The 20,863-nt window shown below is 40.2% G+C and overlaps 1 protein-coding gene across 1 annotated transcript in view; it reads right to left on the bottom strand.

Moving 5' to 3' along the window:
* CENPJ (centromere protein J) overlaps positions 1–20,863 on the bottom strand; it is a 67,529-nt gene that overhangs the window by 20,431 nt on the left and 26,235 nt on the right. The window contains exons 9-10 of the mRNA XM_015565052.1: positions 15,416–15,658; positions 10,979–11,063 (exon numbers count right to left, since the gene is read on the bottom strand). Of these exons, the coding sequence (XP_015420538.1) occupies positions 10,979–11,063; positions 15,416–15,658 (328 nt within the window). The remainder of the gene's footprint in view (positions 1–10,978; positions 11,064–15,415; positions 15,659–20,863) is intronic.

Genomic DNA, 20,863 nt, shown 5'->3' with positions numbered 1-20,863 from the left:
CCCATTTTTCCCCATCGACCCTGCCTTGAGTGTGACAGGGGGCGGCGCCCCAACTCCCCAATCAGCCCTGCTCTAAGCCCAACCAGGGGCTGCACCTAGGGATTGGGCCTGCCCTCTGCCACCCGGGATCAGGCCTAAGCCAGCATGTCGTTATTTGCCGAAGGGTCCCAGACTGCAAGAGAGCACAGGCCGGGCTGAGGGACTCCTCCCTTCCCCCCGAGTGCACAAATTTTTGTGCACCAGGCCTCCAGTATATATAAAAGCCCAGTGACCAAATGTTGGAATGACCAGTCAACCAGTCGTTATGACATGCACTGACCACCAGGGGGCAGACGCTCAACGCAGGAGCTGCCTCCAGGTGGTCAGTGCACTCCCACAGTGGGAGCGCCACTTGGCTGACCACAATGAGCGGTGCTCCCACAGCGGGCCGATCCCCATAGGCCACGCCCCACAAGTGCACAAATCCATGCACCAGGCCTCTAGTGACAAATAAAGAAGAAAATCCTGCCATTTGCAAATAACATGAATGAACCTTGAGGGTATTGAGCTAAGTCAGAGAAAGACACTTATATGTGGAATCTGAAAAAAAGCAAACTCAGCCAGCTGGTGTAGCTCAGTGAACCAGGAGGCCATGGTTCAATTCCTGGTTAGGGCACATGCCCAGGTTGCAAGCTCGATCCCCAGTGGATAACATGTAGGAGGCAGCCAATCAACAATTCTCATCATTGATGTTTCTATCTTTCTCCCTCTCCCTTCCTCTCTCTGAAATCAATAAAAACATTTTTAAAAAAAGAGAGAGAAAGTGATTCATGCTTAGAGGCACTGGCTGGCTACTTTAAAGACAAACAAAAAAACAAGCAACCTCATAAAAACAGAATGAAAGGTGGTTACCAGGGACTGGAAGGTTGATATATAGGAGAAATGTTAGTGAAGGATACAAATTTGCAACAAATAGTAAAATAAGTCCTAGGGCTCTAATGCAAAGTATACTGAATATAGACAAAAACCGGTATTGTAAACCTCAAACTTATTATTCCAACCTCTAAAAAGAAATGATAAGTATGTGATGGTGATAAAGGTGCTAATTATGGCTACACTGGAAATCATAATATATAAATGTATCAAATCAACATGCTGTACACATTAAATTCATACAGAGAAACTCATGTGATCTAGGCTTTATGAGGAGTGACTTCAGAGGAATGGTGGTATGAGTGGTCCCCTGGCTTCTCCCCTTGAAACTTTAAAAAGTTTATCAACTAACTCAGCAAAGGATTCCCTGCTTGATATAGAGGCAGGCCTGAGAGACCGGGGATTGAAGCATCTAAAGGTGGACAAGTGGGAACAAATGGGGAGGTACGAAAGGAGAAAAAGCTCAGATAGCCACGGTTGCAGCCCTGCAGCCAGGAACACATGGCCAGCTCGGCCACAAGAGGGGAGGAAGCCAGTAGTAACAGGTGCTTCCTTCGGTTGGGAGGAACAGAGAGTCTCAGTGGGCACTCCAGGAGGGCAAGCAGTGCAAAAAGCAGCTGGGAGACTGGGGCGAGGACACAGTGCAGGGATTCTGCCATGGATGTCCACTGTCGGGCAGTTGGTGTTTCAGATAAAGAAATGGCGCCACAGAGCCCTGCCACCACTTGGATTCCCAAAACTCGCTTCCCATCACCCTTGATGTCTGGTTGGGAAACAAATTATCTGCAAGCCAAGAGCTACTGCAGCAGAATCCGTGATTCCCTCTGTGATTGATCCCCAGTTGGGGAGCAGGGGTGAGGGGAGAACACCATGTGAGGTCCGGGGGTCACCATTACAGTGAGGGCAAAACAAACCCCACACCCAACAGTAGCTTTTGAAGTCACCTGAATTATTTCACAGAGGTTAAAAAAAATCTTGTGATTCAGTGCCACCTACTAGAAAATAGCAGAAAGACCTCTTCAGAGAAAGCTGCTAGAGAAGGGTCAATAAAACATAGATGCCTAGACAAAGGAGACCAGCAAATACCATGAATAACCAAGGTAGCAAGGCAGCTCAGAAAGAAAAAATCTCCAGAAAGCAAACTGGAATACATAGAAATATGTGATATAAATGACAGAAAATTAAACAAGATTGCAGTTCTGAAAATACTTAACAAGATGCACAAAAATACAGACAAGCAATTTAATGCACTCAGAAGACAAATTAATGAACGAGTATTTTACAAAACAGATTGAAACATTAAAAAAGAACCAACCAGAAGTCCTGGAAATGAAGCATTCAATTAAGGAGAATAGGAGTAAACTACAGATCATAGGAAACAGAGCCGACCAGATGGAAAAAAGAATTAGTGATACCGAAGACAGGCATCACAGAGGGAAAAAGAGAGAGAGAGACTTGAGCATAAAAATAAATAAAATAAAAAAGGAAGAATGCTACAAGAACTATCTGACTCCATCAGAAAAAGCAATATAAAATATGACGCAAAAATAAATAAATAAAAATAATAGTCATACCAAAGGAAGAGGAGAGGGAAAAGGAAATTGAGAAATTATTCACACAAATAATGGATGAGAACTTTCCAAACCTATGAAAACAACTAGATCCTTGAATCCAAGAAGCAACAAAACATCTAATTAACTCAATCCAAAAAGGCACATTTTATTAAAACTGTCAAAAATTAATGGCAAAGAAAAAATTCTCAAGCACCCAGGGAAAAGAAGTAAGTGACCTACAAAGGAAAACCAATCCAATTGTTTTTGTACTTCCCAGCAGAAATTCTCTAAGTCAAAAGAAAGTAGAACCAAATATTCAAACGACTGAGAGAAATTACCAGCAAGAATAATATATCCAGCAAAGTTATCCTTTAAATATGAAGAAGAAATAAAGGCTTTTCCACACATACAGAAGCTGAGGAAATTTATTACCAGGAAACCTCCATTGCAAGAAATACTCAAGAACAGCGGTTCTCAACCTGTGGGTCATGACCTCTTTGGCGGTCGAATGACCCTTTCACAGAGGTCACCTAAGACCATCCTGCATATCAGATATTTACATTACGATTCATAACAGTAGCAACATTACAGTTATGAAGTAGCAACAAAAATAATTTTATGGTTGGGTCACAACATGAGGAACTGTATTTAAAAGGCCAGAAGGTTGAGAACCACTGCTCAAGAGGGATTATTTTACCTGAAACAAAGAGCATAAGAGCACAACACTATGAGTAAGATCACAAAAAATCTTACAGCATAAACAGGAATAATTTGTAACAACAAAAACATAAAAGGAGGGTAAAGGTGGGTAAAAGTCTGAACAGGCTGAAGATGCGGATCAAAAGCACTCAAAAGAAAAAAATACTGTATATATACAACTTCCTTTTTCATAAAACTTATGGGAAATACACATCAAAAAACATTAAGCCATAACTCAAAAAATAAAAGTAAAAAAGAGGGAACAGAGGAAAGAAATATGGAATCCACCAAACAAAAACTATAAACAGAAACACAAAGGAAAAGAACCAACATAGGCACAGAGCTACCAGAAAATAAAGGATAAAATGGCGATAGGAAATCCTCAGAAATCAATAAATACCATAAATGTAAATAGACTGAATTCACCAATAAAGAGGCACAGAGTAGCAAATTGGATCAAAAAACAAAACCCAACCACATGCTGCTTTCAAGAGACACATCTAAGCTGCAAAGACAAAGGTAGATTCAAAGAGACATGGTAGAAAAATTATTCTCCAAGCAAATAACATCCACAGGTGTAGCCATACACCTATCTGACAAAATAGATTTCAAGATAACAAAGATAAACAAGAGGAAAAGATGGACATTTTATAATAATAAATGGCACACTAAATCAAGAAGATATAACACTTCTTAATGTAATATATAGGCACCAAATCATCGAAATGTGTAAAGCTACACACAGAACTAAAGGAAGAAACAAATCAAAACACAATCATAGTTGGGGACGTTAATACTCCATTGACAGTTCTAGATAGATCACCCAAACAAAAAATCAATAAAGAAATACTGGGAGAGGAACAAAGAAAGAGGTATAGGTGAATATTGGTACTCACCTCTCCCACAACAACATCAAAATTACAACTAACATACAGAACCATCATTCAGAACTGCCTGAAATCTAGCTGGATGGAAGTCCTACAGCTAGAGAAGAAAGAAAGGAAATACATCGAGACTGGCAGGAGTGGAGTTGTGGAATAGGCTGGTCCAACACCCGTATGTGGCATTTTTTAATCAGGAGGGATATCTCCATTGTGGAGGCCTCTCATGAGGAGCAAGGGATCCCAGCCCCACACCAGACCTCCAGCCCAAGATTCCAGAGCTGGGAAGAGAGGTCCCCATAACTTCGGGATGTAAAAACCAGCAGGGACTGTGGCTGAGTGACACAGAGGCTGTTGGAGTCCCAGCAGTTCCTCTTAAAGGGCCAGTGCACAGACTTACTCAGACTCGATCCCTCTGAGCTCCAGTGCTGGAGCAGCAGCAAGGGGGAAATCCAGGAACACACAAGGAAGAACTGGATTGTCTGGCACAGGAGCAAAAACTCGGGGGCATCTTTCTCCCAGACAGGGGTGCTTATGAGGGTTGTTGTTCCTATGTTGAGACCCCCTCCCATTGCAGAGCTGATGGCAGCCATGTCTAAGTTTCCATCAGATTGGCTCACACTGTTTGTCCCACTCTGATTGGTCTCAGGTGATTCCCTGAGACCCCACCCTATTCAATTTGCAGCCCGACCCAAGCTGTTTGCAGCATCTTTTCCATATGAATGGCCTGTTCTGGCTCAGGCTTCAGATGTTCCTAAAATCTCTCAAATAAGCAGCAACTGGTGTCAGCATGCCCCATACCTATCAATAATAGGTCCAATCAACAATAAAGATTTTTTTAAATAAATAAATAAATAAATAAAAGGCCCAAGACCGGGGACTAGCACCACCCTGCCTTGCTTCACAGTTGGACCTTGACTGGGCACTTCCAAACCTAATACAAGTAGCAGCCACCTACAGATGGCCCCAGACAGTGCTTGACTTTGCACCTCCCGGTAGGTCCCAGGCCAGTGCACCCAGTGGACAACTTTAGACCATACCATATTACAACTTTACACATCCACAAACAACACACTCAAAAGGCAGACTCAAAGCCCCACTTGAAGTAAGTCCTGCTCCATAGAAGTGTCTCTTGCACAGCAGCTCTTTCACTGTAGTCGCAACTGGTCCTCACAGCCAATTGGCCTAGAGGTCAATTCCTTCCAGTAACACAATAGCAAGTCTCAACTACTCAACTACATGACTGTGTACACAGCCCACACAGGTGCACCCCTAGAGTGCCCAGCTCAGGTGACTGGGATGTTGAGCCACTGGGCCTACAGGACACCTACTACACAAGGCCACTCTAACAATTCCAAGAGACATTGCAGCTCTATCTAACAAATAGAAACAAACACAGGGAAGCAGCCAAAATGCAGAGACAAAGAAACATGTCACAAATGAAAGAACAGAAGAAATCTCCAGAAAGAAAACTAAATAAAATGGAAGCAAGCAAACTATTACATACAGAGTTCAAAACAATGGTTATAAGGTTGCTCAAGGATCTTGAGAGCTTCAAGGATCTTAGTGAGACTTTCAAGGATCTTAGAATTTCAAAAACCTTAGTGAGAACAAAGACATGAAAAAGGACCAGTCATAAATTAAGCATACACTAACTAAAATAAAGAATAATTTATAGGGCCCTCGCTGGTTTGGCTCAGTGGGTAGAGCGTCAGCCCATGGACTAAACGGTCCCAGGTTTGCTTCTAGCCAAAGGCACGTAGCTTGGTTGCCGACTCCATACTGGTCGTGGTTGGAGCACATGTGGGAGGCAACCAATCAATGTGTCTCTCTCATATGGATATTTCTCTCTGTCTCTCCCCCTCCCTTCCACTCTATCTAAAAATCAATGGAAAAATATCCTTGGGTGAGGTTTAACCAAAAAATAAAAAAAAATTTTTAAAGAGTAATTTACAGGGATTCAATAATAAGAGTAATCCGAGAATCAAATCAATGATTTTGAACATAAGGAAGCAAAAAACACCCAATCATAAGAGCAAAAAGAAAAAAGAATCCGAAAATATGAAGATAGTGTAAAGAACGAAATCAATGGAAAAATATCCTTGGGTGAGGTTTAACCAAAAAATAAAAAAAAATTTTTAAAGAGTAATTTACAGGGATTCAATAATAAGAGTAATCCGAGAATCAAATCAATGATTTTGAACATAAGGAAGCAAAAAACACCCAATCATAAGAGCAAAAAGAAAAAAGAATCCGAAAATATGAAGATAGTGTAAAGAACGTCTGGGACAACTTCAAGTGTACCAATATTTGCATTATGGGGGTGCCAGAAGGAGAAGAGAAAAAGCAAGATATTGAAAACCTATTTGAAGAAATAATGACAGAAAACTTCCCCTACCTGGTGAAAGAAATAGACTTACAAGGCCAGGAAGCTCAGAGTCCCAAAGAAAAGGAACCCAAAGAGGCCCACACCAAGACATAATTAAAATGACAAGGGTTAAAGACAAAGAGAATCTTAAAAGCTGTAAGAGAAAAGCAATTAGTTACCTACAAGGGAGTACCCAACTATCCTTCTCCCTTCCTCTCTGTAAAAAATCAATAAAATATATATTTTTTAAAATCTAATGAACAAAATAAACTGTTGACTAAAATAAATCAGAGGCATGGAAACATGAAACAGACTGACGAATCGCAGAGGGAAGAGAGGAATGGGAAGAGATTAACCAAAGAACTTATATGCATATATGCATTACCTATGGACACAAACAACAGGGGGGTGAAGGCCTAGGGCAGGGGCAAAACCTGATGGAGCGGGACAATGGGGGGGGGAGGGGAGAAGGACATCTTTAATACTCTCAAGAATAAGTATTTTAAAATTTTTAAAAAGAAATATTGGTATTAAATGACACATTAAACCAAATGGACAAAATTGACATTTACAGAGCCTTTCATCCAAGAACATCAAATTATACATTCTTTTCCAGTACACAAGGAACATTCTCAAAGAGAGACCATATGTTGGGTCACACAAGTAGCCTCAACAAATTCAAGACTGAAATTATATCAAGCATATTCTCTGACCATGATGCCTTAAAAATTAGAAATCAACTGCAAAAAGGAAGTAAAGAAACCCACAAATATGTGGAGATTAAACAATATACTACTAAAAATTGACTGGATCAAAGAAGAAATAAAGGTAAGTCAAAAGATGTAGACAGACAAATGAGAATGACAATACAACATATCAAAACTTCTGGGATGCAGTGAAAGCAGTAGTCATTATAGGCCTGTCTCAAGAAACAAGAGAAATCCCAAGTGAACAACCTAACTTCCAATTCTCTCTCTAAAAATCAATGGAGGGGACAGATCCTCAGGTGACTATTAACAACAACAACAAAAACCTCCCCAAAAATAAAAGTTCAGGACTAGATGGTTTCACCAATGCATTCTACCAAACATTCAAAGAGATTTAAAACTTATCCTTCTCAAACTCTTCCAAAACATTGAAGAGGCAATACTTCCTAACACATCTCATTAGTATATTTTTATTTTTTAAATTGATTTTGAGAGAGAGAGGGAGAGGGATAGAGAGGCATCAATGTGAGAGTGAAACATCGATCTGCTGCCTCCTGCATGCCACGCCTTCCACTGGGGATGAAACCTGCACCCTGGGCATGTGCCCAGACAACAAAAGAAAAGATAAAAATCATGTGATCTTATCAATAGATGCAGAAAATGCATTTGATAAGATACAAAATCCATTTATGACGAAAACATTCAATAAAATAGGAATAGTAGGAAAGTACCTCAACATAGTAAAGGCTATATATGATAAACCCTACTCAATGGCAGAAAACTGAAAACTTTTCCTCTAAAATCAGGAACAAGACAAGGATGCCCACTCTTACCACTCTTACTCAACATAGTTCCTAGCCAGAGCAATAAGGCAAGAGAAAGAAATAAAAGGCATCCAAATTGGGAACGCAGAAGTGAAAATGTCACTTTTTGCAGATGTCATGATTCTGTACACAGAAAACCCTAAAGACTCTACAAAGAAAAAAAAACTATTAGAAACAATAAACAAATACAGTAAGTTGAAGGATACTAAATAAACATAAAAAATGCCAATGCTGACTTGGCTGGTATTTCCCAGTGGTTAGAGTGTCATCTGGCACACCAAAGGGTCTTTGGTTTGCTTTCTAATCAAGGGCACATACCTGGGTTGCAGGTTCGATCCCTAGGTCCAGCTAGGGTGTGTGTGGGAAACAACCAATCAATGTGTCTCTCTCACATCAATGTTTCTCTCTCTCTCTTCCACTCTCTAAAAATCAATGGAAAAAATAACTTCAGGTGAGGAAAAATATAAAATCCAATGCCTTCCTATATACTAACAACAAAATGTTAGAAAAAGAAATGAAAAAAAATTCCCTTTGCAATTGCAACCAAAATAATAAATTACCTAGGAATAAACTTAACAAAGGACATGAAAGACCTATATACTAAAAACTACAAAGCATTATTAAAGAAGATTGAAAAATACAACAAAATGGAAAAATATCCCATGGATTGGAAGAATCAACATAGTTAAAATGTCCATACTACCCAAAGCAATATACAAATTTAATGCACTCCCCATTAAAATCTCATTGGTTGTTCCATGCACCGATGTCATTTTTTAAAGGAATAGAACAAAACTCATCAAATTTGTATGGATTCACAAAAGATCCTGAATAGCCAAAGCAATCCTGAGACAAAAGAATGAAGCCAAAAGTATCACACTACCTGACTTTAAATTATACTTCAGAGCTACAACAATTAAAACAGCATGGTATTGGCAGAAAAACAGATACACGGATCAATGAAACAGAATTGAGAACCCAGATATAAAACCACACGTATATGGGCAGATAATTTCCAGCAAAGGAGCCAGAAACACACAATGGAATAAAGAAAGCCTCTTCAATAAATGATGCTGGGAAAATTGGAAAGCCACATGCAAAAGAATGAAACATTACAGTTTGTCAGCATGTACAAAAACCAATTCAAAATGGATCAAAGACCTAAATATAAGATCTGGAACAATAAATAACATAGAAGTAAACATAGGTACTAAACTTATGGACAGTGGTCATAGAGAACATTTTATAAACTTGACCCGAAAAGCAAGGGAAGGCAAAAATAAATGAATGGGACTATATCAAACTAAAAAACTTCTGCACAACAAAATCCGACAACAAAACCAAGAGACAGCCAACAGAATGGAAGATTATATTTGCAATCAAAAGCTCTGACAAGGGGGATAGGGGAGGCCGGGGGAAGATCAAGGGGAGAAAAAGAAAAAGGAGACATATATAATATTCTTTGTAATACTTTAAGCAATAAAACAAAATTTTAAAAAAAAAGCTCTGACAAAGGTTTAATATCCAAAATATGTAAAGAACTCATAAAACTCAACACCAAACAATCCAATTAAAAGATGGGCAGAGGACCTGACCAGACACCTCTCCCAAGAAGACACATGGAACAGCCAATGAAAAGATGAAAAGATGTTCAACCTCACTGGCAATTAGGGATATGCAAATCAAAACTACACCTGTTAGAATGGCTATTATCAACAAGTAATAATAAGTGTTGGAGAGGTGGTGGAGAAAGGGGAACCCTCATTCACTGCTGGTAGGAATGTAGACTGGTACAGCCACTATAGAAAACAGTGTGGTGATTCCTCAAATAATTAAGAATAGAGTTACCACCATAGGACCCAGCAATCCCTCTCCTGGGTATATATCCAAAAAACTCGAAAACATGTATTCACAAAGATATATACATAAGTGTGTGGGGTGTGTGTGTGTGTGTGTGTGTGTATAACTCTATGTTCATTATTCATGGTGGCCAAGACATGGAGACAACCAAAGTGTCCTTTGGTAGAGTACTGGATAAAGAAGATGTGATACATATATACAATGAAATACTACTCAGCCATAAGATGAAAAACTGCCATTTACAACAACAGGGATGGATCTTGAGAATATGCTAATGACATGTCAGTCAGAAAAAGCTAAGAACCATATGATTTCATTCATATGTGGGATATAAAACTGAAACTTGTGGACACAAACAGCAGTGTGGTAGTTGTCAGAGGGAAGAGGGGAGGCAAATAGGGGCAATGAATGGTGCCTAATATATGATGATGGAAAATGACTTGACTTTGGATTGTGGGGGCACAATGCAATATGTAGATCTTATGTCATAGAAATCTATACCTGAAACCACCCCAATAAATTTAATTTTTAAAAAATATATATATTTTTTATTGATTTTTCACAGAGAGGAAGGGAGAGAGATAGAGAGTCAGAAACATCAATGAGAGAGAAACATCAGCTGCCTCCTGCACATCTCCCACTGGGGATGTGCCCGCAACCCAGGTACACGCCCTTGACCAGAATCGAACCTGGGACCCTTCAGTCCACAGGCCGACACTCTATCCACTGAGCCAAACCGGTTTCGGCAAAATTTAATTCTTTTAAAAAAGGCTTTCTGCAGCCCTATTCATCCTACTGACACACTGAATGAAACATGAATGCCCATCAACAGGAAAACCTGACTGGCAAATACAAGTGGATTCTGTATAGCTATTATAATCAATAAACTACAGTTTATATGTATTAATGTGTAAGTCTTAAAATATGGAGAGACAAAAACAAATTGCAGAGAAATACATAAAGTACGAAATCAATACTATATTGATTTATGGACACAATATAGTAAAAGAATGAGAAACCAGTACGAGAATGCTGTCAAGGTGGAAATTAAGGGGGGAGTAGGATACATAGGAGGCTTCGATTAAAATTATGATATTTTATTTCTTAAGGTAGATTAATTTTCTATTTTTTAAATTCCTGAAATGTCTTCTAAAAAGATCATGTAGCTTCTTACCTTGTGTGGACAAATTATTTTTCTTGTATTTCTCTAGCTGGGTTCCTGAAGAATTTTGACTCTTTTGAATTTGAACTGATGAATTCTACAGTAGGAGATAATTATATAATTGAATATAAAATTAGTGCTAGTCTACATATTAGTACAATGAATTAAACTAACAGAACTCAGCTTGCAATGAGAATGTTTTAAGTTTGTTCAATTACATTGTTTTTCATTTATCACTAGAGACCAGAGTGAATACACACACACAGGTACACACACACACACACACACACACACACACCACCTCTGTAAATATATTCATTTCTCAAGTTAAGGGCATAACAATGTAAAATGAAACAGTCTTCTGTGACTGTTACCAGGCTAGCCAGAGGAGAGAGTAGGAGCTCATGGTTACCCCATCAGCAAAACCCCCTTATCTCAGCCTCTCCAGTTAACATTTCCCTCACTGCCTTGCTCTAACTGAGCCCTCAGTCCCACTGAGATGAATGCTCACCACTGTCCCTTGTAGAGATGGAGGTTTCTCGCTCTCAGAGCTCACAACCCTAGATTTAGAGGTAGTAGGTGTCCTCCTTGCTCCCCATCACTGCTTCCAACCAAATTTCTTTCTCTCCTCCCTACCCACCCCCACCAAGCTCTGAGTCTCATGGCTGTGTACTCACCCCACCATGTACCCCTCCTTGCCTTTTCTGACCTACTCTCCCTCCAATCTTAGCCACGCACTCCCACGGGCAAACTCTAGAACTAGTCATTATCACTATTTGCAATGATCAATAACTGTTCAGTTTCAAAGCATTTGAATCCAGAATGTGAGGTATTCTACAAAATAACTAGCCTGGTCTATTAAAAAAGCCAATGCCATTTAGTGTTCAAGTATATATATGGGTGATATGCCATGATTTCTACAACTACCTTCACATGGTCCAGCAAAAACCACAATATGCAAACCTTAACAGTGGTTCAATCTAGGTGAGTAGTCAGGTGTTCATGGGACTGTGTTTTCAAATGTCTCTATCTGGGAAACTTCCATAATGAAATGTTTGGGGAAGAAGGGAGAATTCCACTTCCTGACTACAGCCCACAGGGTCCTACAAGTCATTGATCCATGTGTTCAATGTCCCTCACAACCTGGTAGCCTATGCCCTTCTTAAGCATGTTCATGGGTCACTGCATACTGTTAACTTCTAAGCACCTCTCTCTGCTTTGTGGTATTCCCCCTGATGACCACACCTCTCCTAAAACATAACTTTCCACCAACTGACACCCCCCCAAAAAAAAAAATAAAAAAATAATGCAAGCCATTCTCATTGGAAACAATGATCTCTAACATACATGGGCCCCCAATGCAGCCCAGGACTCAGACTATACTTCCCAGTCCCTTGGCTTTCCTGTCTCTTCGACAACTATTTTACACTTTCTCCCATGTTCTCTGCCCTCACCCTCAGCAGAGTATCGTGCTTCCCACTTTACTGAGAAAGTTAAAGCATCAGAAGGGAACTTCCTACCAAGTTCCTAGCCCTAGGTCCAGACCCTTAGACTTTCTGTTACTGAAGTCGAACTGCCTGTGCTCCTGGCCAAAACCAGCCCCTCCACTCATTCATTCCCTAAATCCCATGTCCCTTACTTATGATCACTGCATCATTTCCCTCTCTACTGAAACCAACTCTACCAATATACAAACACCTGTTAGTTTCCCATCTTAAAAACAAAACAATTTCCCCTACAGCCACTACCCCGTTTTTACATTTACTGCAAAACTTTTCCACACAGATCTCATATTCTGTCTGAAACTTCTCCCCATTCTCTCTTATCCAGTCAGGCTTTTATCTCTGACACATCTCTACTTGGTAAATCCAAGGACCAACCTTCAGTCCTCAACTTACTGAGCAGCAGCCTTTGATGCCTGTAGGCCACACTGTACCCCTTGAGAGCCTTTCTCAACTTGGCTCTCAGAACACCACACGGACCTCCTTTCCTTCCTACTCCATGGTTATTTGTCCTCCTTGCCTCCCAGCTTCTTACTCTGCTCAGTATTTGGACCTCTTCACTTTCAGCCTCAGTCATCTTAGCCCAAGGCTTTACCATACATTCTGATGACCCCAAACTTCTACCTCCAACCTGACTTCTCCTGATATATGCATAACTGTCTACTAAACATTACTGATACTCATTGGCATTTCAAACTCACCTTGTCTGCACCTGAGCAATATGTGTTGTCTTCTTATGTACTTTAATAACAAATTGAAATTCTTATATTAAGCAAAAAAACTACACTAAACGGGGAAGCCATTCCTAACTACTTTCTTGCTGCCACACCCCATATACAGTTCATCAATAAATCCCGTCCACTCCTCAGCCCCTCTAATGCCACTCCCCCAGTCTAAGCCACTATCATCTCATCTCTAGTCTGAATTACTGCAATAGTCCACCTTGATGTTCCTGACTGGGCCCATAGTTTGCCACCCCCTCAAGTCTATTCTTAAGTCTACAGTAAAGTGAGCTAAGTGTTGGGGAACTCAGAGATGCAATATGTCTCCAGCAGCAAAGGCCTCTGGGAAATGTTGGACTCTATTTAACCCTCAGTAGCCTGAGGCTTGGCTGACTACCCAGAAAGCCAAATGCCATCCAAAGATAAACATCATGTCCCCAGGAAGGAGGTTAATGAATGTATAGAGTGTGATAATTGCCTGATGTTATTATGTTAACTTAAAAACATTGTTCTTGCTGGTGGTCTATGTGACTACCCACCATATGGTTTTATTTTTAATCCCCTATAAAAAAAAAGAGAACCTGTCCTAGAAGGAAGTGGATTCTTCCAGGAAGGCCACCACTGGGAGCAGCTACCTTACCCATGTATGTAAGTTTCTATTAAAGCTCTTATGATTTTGAATAAGGTTATCTGTCAGTTCTTTAGAATCAATCCTGAATTTAGATTTTTGATGCTTTCCCCAAACACTAAGATAAAGGGTTAGGCCACCCCTTCAATCAAAGCTCTGCAAGAGCTCCCACTGCACTCAGGGAAAAAGCCCAAGTGTTTACAGAACCTATTAAGGCCTAATGAAATCTGCACCCAGCACCCTTCGTCATATCTCTGGATTCATCCCCTACTATTCTCCCCACTTTCTCTGCTCCAGCTTTACAGTAAGTGCTCACTTAACATCTTTGATATGTTCTGTGACTTTAAGTGAAATGACGTATAATGAGAACAATTTTATCAGGCTGATATGATATAAGTAAGAGTTAAGTTCCTACAGCATCAATCTTATAATGAAATGACACTATTCGAGGACCTACAGGACCAGCCTTTGGCATTGCTCAACCTCAGGCCCTCCAAGCAGACAGTCTCCAGGTCCAGGTCTCCTGTGCCTACTCTGCTTCTCACCCAGGTCCCTCTTCAGCCATTATTCATATGTTGCTTTCTCTGTAAGGCCTTCCCTGGCCATCATACATATAACTGCAACACCCCATACAGTTATCCCCACTCCTTGCTTTTTCTCCTTCATTTCCACCACTATGTCACATACCATATATTTTATCTATCTATCTTATTTATAGTCTTTCTCCTGCCACTAGAATATTAAGTTTCAAGAGGGCAAGGACATTTGCCTGTTTTGCTCATTGCTTTATCTGCAGTGCCTAAAAGCAGTGCCTGGCAAACCAGAGTTGTAAACAGAGATGAATGAAACACCAATAACTTGATTTAAAAGGGTCACAAGCATGTGACTCTATGCAAACACTTCCCTTGGCCTGTTTTAACTGACACTGTCTGCCTACTGCTTATAATAATCCCCTTATAAGAATTATACAAATGAATTTGAAAACTATCTCTATAGCAATGCTCAAAATTATTTTTTTAACTATGGTTAAATATATATGGCATAATATTTACCATCTTTTTGTTGTTGTTAATCCTCATTGGAGGATATTTTTTCCATTGATTTTTAGAGAATGGAAGGGAGGCAGAAGGGAGAGAGAAAGAAAGAAAGGAGAGATAGAGAGAAATATCAATATGAGAGAGACACATCCAGTGGTTGCCTCCCACAAGTGCCCTGACTGGGACCTGGGATCAAACCTGCAATCCAGGTACACACCTTTGACCGGGAATTGAACCCTCGACCCTTTGGTGCATGGGACAATGCTCTAGCCACTGAGTGACACCAGACAGGGTGATAGTTACCATCTTAACCATGTTAAAGTGCACAGGTCAGTGGTATTAAGTACATTCACACTGTCTTGCAACCATCACCACCATTCATTCACAGAACTCTCTTCAACTTGCAAAACTGAAACGCTGTTCCTATTAAACACTAACCCCTCACTCTCTCCCAGCAGCCCTGGAAACTGCCCTTGTGCTTTCTGTCGGTAGGAATCTGACTGCTCAAATATTTAACATCTCCCCCTAACTTGACAAGGCCAACTGGTCTCCAAACCTACCATGGAGCCCTCTTTCTTCATGGTAGTCCTGCACTGACCCATCTTGATGCTGCCCTCAGCGGCTTCCACTTTCTTCCAAGCATCGAGTCGGAATCTCTCCATCACTTTTATTTCTTCCCGGAGGTCTGTGTTCTCTTTGACCAACATTTCTATCTGGCTTCTAAGACGGCCATGTGTTCTTGACCATTTTGCTTCCTTTCTTTTCAAATCTTCCTGTAAATCTGTTACCTGCTGTTTCAAAGCCTGCCAACCCCACACCCCCCCAAAAAAGCATTAGTAGAATTAATGCAAGAAAAAATACAGACTAGCTAACCTAGTACAGAGAACAGAAAAGAGAAGGCTCCGTTAATCATATTTCAATAAAACTGGGATTTTCAGGAAAGGGAATAGGGGTTTAGGCTAGAGCCTCACTTCATACCATCAGCAAAATTAATTCCAGGAATCAGGAGGAGGCGGCAGACACCACTTAAGAGTTCACTGAAATAATGTGGCCTTGAGATAATAAAGATACTAATTTGGGTCAGTGGATAGAACGTCGGCCTACACAGACTGAATGGTCCCGGGTTTGGTTCTGGTCAAGGGCACATGCCCAGGTTATGGGCTCAATCCCTAGTAGGGGGCATGCAGGAGGCAGCTGACTGATGATTCTCTCTCATCACTGATGTTTCCATCTCTTTCTCTGACTCTCCCTTCCTCTCTAAAATCAATAAAAATATTTTTTTAAAAAAGATATTAATTGAAATAGAAGAGATAAATGGGGGTTATCTGTTGAAGAAAAAATAAATAGGAATTAATTACTAACTGAAGGAAGATAGATGAGGTAAAGGGAAGAAAAAAGATTCAAATTCAAAACTACCAACACTGAAAACTGATCCTATTGGGAATTTATAAGAAACAGGTTTTAAGAAAATGAGTTGTTTTAGATGGACTAAATGATACAAGGGAAGAAACTCCTGGAAATGTCTAGAAGCTATCTGCAACTATATAAAGAGAAATAAAGATCAATGTCAGAACTAAGGAGAGATAGTCAGCTAGCTACATGGAATACGTAGGTGCAACTCATAGGAAGTGACTTGAAGCTGAGGAAAGGAGTATGGACAGAAGCAGGAAGCATTCCCTACCACCCACCTGAGAACCTGTTCAGATATGAGACTGAAGGCAGTAAGAATCCTAACTCACTAACACACACCTCATTAACACACACGGACAATCTGACATCCATCCATGCTCATATAAACTTCACAACAGCCAATAAAGTGCTGCTCCAGTGAATACATGAATGATAAGAAAATGAAACAGCCTATTGCTGACATTAAGAAAGTTATAGTGGTCTGGATAGAAGATCAAACCAGCCACAACATTCCCTCAAAGTCTAATCCACGCAAGACTTAACTCTTCAATTCTGTGAAGGCTGAGAGAGGCGAGGAAGCTTAGAAGAAAAGTCTGAAGCTACGAGATGTTGGTTCATGAAGTTGAAGGAAATAAGCCATGTCCATAACATAAAAGTTCAAGGTGAAGTAGCAAGTGCTGATCTAGAAGCCGCAGCAAGTTATCCAGAAGATCTAGCTAAGATAATTAATGAAGTTGGTTACACTCAATAACAGATTTTCAATGTAGACAAAACAGCCTTATAATGGAAGAAAATGCCATCTAGACTTTCATAGCTAGCGAGGAGAAGTCAATGCCCAGCTTCAAACCTTCCAAGGACAGGCTGACTCTCGTTAGGGGCTAATGCAGCTGGTGACTTTAAGTTGAAACCACTGTCCACTTACCATTCTGATAATCCTAAGGCCCTTAACAATTATGCAAAATCTACTCTGCCTGTGCTCTCTAAGTGGAACAATAAAGTTTGGATGACAGCATATCTGTTTACAACATAGTTTACCGATTATTTTAAGCCCACTGTTGAGACTACTGTTCAGATAAAAAGATTCTTTTCAAAACATTACTGTTCATTGACAATGCACCTGGTCACCCAAGAGCTCTGATGGAGATGTACAAGAGTAATGTTGTTTTCATGCCTGCTAACAACATCCATTCTGCAGCCCCTGGATCAAGGAGTAATTTTGACTTTCAAGTCTTACTAATTAAGAAACACATTTCATAAGGCTATAGCTGCCGTATATAGTGATTCCTCTAATGGGTCTAGGCCAGCGGTCGGCAAAGTGTGGCTCGCAAGCCACATGCTACTCTTTGGCCCCTTGAGTGTGGTTCTTCCACAAAATACCGACTTCAGCGTATGGGCCACGAAGTTTCAATCGCACTGTACATGCACGCCCGCACGTGGTATTTTGTGGAAGAGCCACACTCAAGAGGCCAAAGAGCCGCATGTGGCTCGCAAGCCGCAGTTTGCCAACCACTGGTCTAGGCAAACTATAAATTGAAAACCTTCTAGAAAGGATTCACCTTTCTAAATGCCATTACAAACATTCATGATTCATGGGAAGAGGTCAAAACATTAACAAGAGTTTGGAAGAAATTGATTCCAGCACTCATGGATGATTTTGAGGGGGTCAAGACTTCAGTGGAGGAAGTAACTGTAGATATGGAAATAGCAAGAGAACTAGAATTAGAAGTGGAGCCTAGATGTGACTGAACTGCTACAAATTCATGGTAAAACTTTAACAGATGAGGAGCAAAGAGAGTAGTTTCTTGAGATGGAATCTACTCTTGGTGAAGAAACTGAAAATGACAACAAAGGATTTAGAATATTATATCAACTTAGTTGATAAAGCAGTGACAGGGTTTGAAAGAATGGATTTCAATTTTGAAAGAAGTTTTACTGTGGGTAAAACACTATCAAACAGCATCGCATGCTAAAGGTAAATCATTTGTGAAAGAATCAGTCAACACAGCAAACTTCATTGTTGTCTTATTTTAAGAAATTGCCACAGCCACCTCAAACTCCAGCAACCACCACACTGATCAGTCAGCTGCCATAAACACTGAGGCAAGAAGCTCTACCAGCAAAAAGATAATGGTTCACCGAAGGCTGGTTAGCATTTGGGGCAATAATGTTATTCTCTAATTAAGGTATGTACATAGTTTTTTAGACATAATGCTAGACTATAATATAGTGTAAACATAACTTTTATATACAAAGGAAAGCCAAAATATTCATGGGATTTGCAATATTCACTTTATCGAGGTGGTCTAGAACCAAATCCACATTATTATCTCTGAATACGTTTATACCATCTCTTTAATCTTTTAATGACTTAATAAGTGAAAGCATATCAATAAATATATATTTACTTTTTATTTAAGTATATACCTGTTTTTAAAGTATGTAACTGCATTGTAGAGGCAGAAAGGATAAATATGGGAAACTATGAATGAGCCATAGTTTAAGAAAAACAAGGAACTGTTCCCACAACCAAAAGAAATAATGAACACCCATGGTTACACATAATATCAAGTCTTTTGAAAAGGTTCCAATACTTAAATCAACACTAACAAAGCAGATAGAGAGTTCAAAAAAAGGTTGCAAAATTATGAAATTGTCTAATGTCTTAAAGAGAAAAGCTAACTCACCAACTCTCCAGGAAATGAGGCCTCTACATCAACACTGTCCAGAACTTTCTGTAATGATGGATGTGTCCTGGACCTGCACTGGCCAATGTGATAGCTACCAGTCACGTAACAGCTACTGAGCACTTGAAATGTGACCAACGTCACTGAAAAACTGAATTTTTAGTTTTATTGAAAAACTGAATTTTTCATTTTATTTAATTTCATTTAACTTAAACTTAAATAGCCACATGTGGCTAATGACTAGCAGACTGGAAAGAACAGGCTTAGAGAATAAGAGGATAAATTGTTTGCAGGAAAGGCACCAGGTCATAATAAAGTCAAAACTATGTGTTATTCTCATTAAAGTAAGTAGAACTAAAATAAAGCTCATTTGCTATGGTTTGAATCACACTGGAAGAAGAAATCTCAGCTATGACAGAGGGGAAAGTGGGGGGAATCAAGTTTATAATCTTGGGTGGTCTAAGAAGGGTGGTGTTGTTATTTTCCTTATGGGTCTCTTAAGATTTTTATAACATAGCAAACTATCCAAGTATCACTCTACTCCTGGGAAACTCAGGAACAGTAAATATGCAATGACAAGCCCATTATGCAGATATTTTAGAATAGATTATGGTTTTAAATTTAGTGAAAAATTTTCTGATAGCTGAATTTGATTTTAACTATTGTTTAAAGTATTTGAAGTGGCCCAGGCCTGAAAGCTCAATTCATTAGGGTGTCGTCCCAATATGCCAAGGTTTAAGGTTCAATCTCTGGTCAGGGCACATACAAGAAGCAACCAATGAATGCCTAAATAAGTGGAACAACAACTTGATATATGTCTCTCTCTCAAATTAGTAAATTAAAAATATTTTAATAAAGTATTTTGAAGTATTCACAAAACCTCATGATAAACTTGTATTATTATGGATTATAAAAATAATCTATAATCTAGATCAGGGGTCCTCACACTTTTTAAACAGGGGGCCAGTTCACTGTCCCTCAGACTGTTGGGGGGCCGGACTATAGTTTAAAAAAACTATGAACAGGAAAACCAAGATGGCGGCATAGGTTAACGCCAGAGTTTGCTGCCTCGAACAACCACTTTAAAAATACAACTAAAAGACGGAACGGACATCATCCAGAACCACAGGAGGCTGGCTGAGTGGAAGTTCTACAACTAGGAGGAAAGAGAATAGCATACCGAGACTCAGAGGAGGCGCAGTACTGAAGTCAAATACTAAGGTGCGGAGTGAGTGCGGAGAGGGCTGGCGGCTGAGGGGGCGGTTGTCTGTTTCAATCGGGAGGGAGTCTCAGACTCTGAGCTCCAGATCCAGGTGAGTCTCTAAGGACCCAGACTCAAACAGGAGAAGTGGGACTGTCTGGCTTCGGTCGGAACTCGAAGGCAGCTTTCTCTCCGAGGTTTGCAGTGGTTGCTGGGACTCTGAGAGGCAGAGGCCCTGGGGACTGGACTGAGAGCAGCCATAACTGCTCGCTCAGCCCACCCACCTGTTGATCCCCTGGGACACGCCCCCCGCCCAAGCCCTGCACAGAGGCATTTGCCAGATAGCCTCAGGCAAAGGCTAGATTAGCACTGCCCTAGAGGACAGAAGTTCTCTCACTGCAGACACAGCTGATTCTCACAGCCAGTTGGCCTGGAGGTCAAATCCCCTCTAGTATTACCTAAAACAATCAAGGCTTAACTACAACAAGACTGTGCTCAAAGACCACAAGGGGGTGCACCAAGAAAGCATAAAAAATGCGGAGACAAAGAAACATGACAGAAATGGAGGATATAGAGCTCAAAACCGCACTTTTAAGGTCTTTCAATAATTTTCTAGAAACTGCCGATAAACTTAATGAGATATACAAGAAATCTAATGAGACCCTCGCTGTTGTGATAAAGAACCAACTAGAAATTAAGCATACACCGATTGA

The sequence above is a fragment of the Myotis davidii genome, unplaced genomic scaffold (assembly GCF_000327345.1).
Source record: "Myotis davidii unplaced genomic scaffold, ASM32734v1 scaffold840, whole genome shotgun sequence".
NCBI classification, from domain to species: Eukaryota; Metazoa; Chordata; class Mammalia; order Chiroptera; family Vespertilionidae; genus Myotis; species Myotis davidii.
Note: the sequence above shows the minus strand (reverse complement) of the source record. Positions and strands in the feature narration are given on the sequence as shown.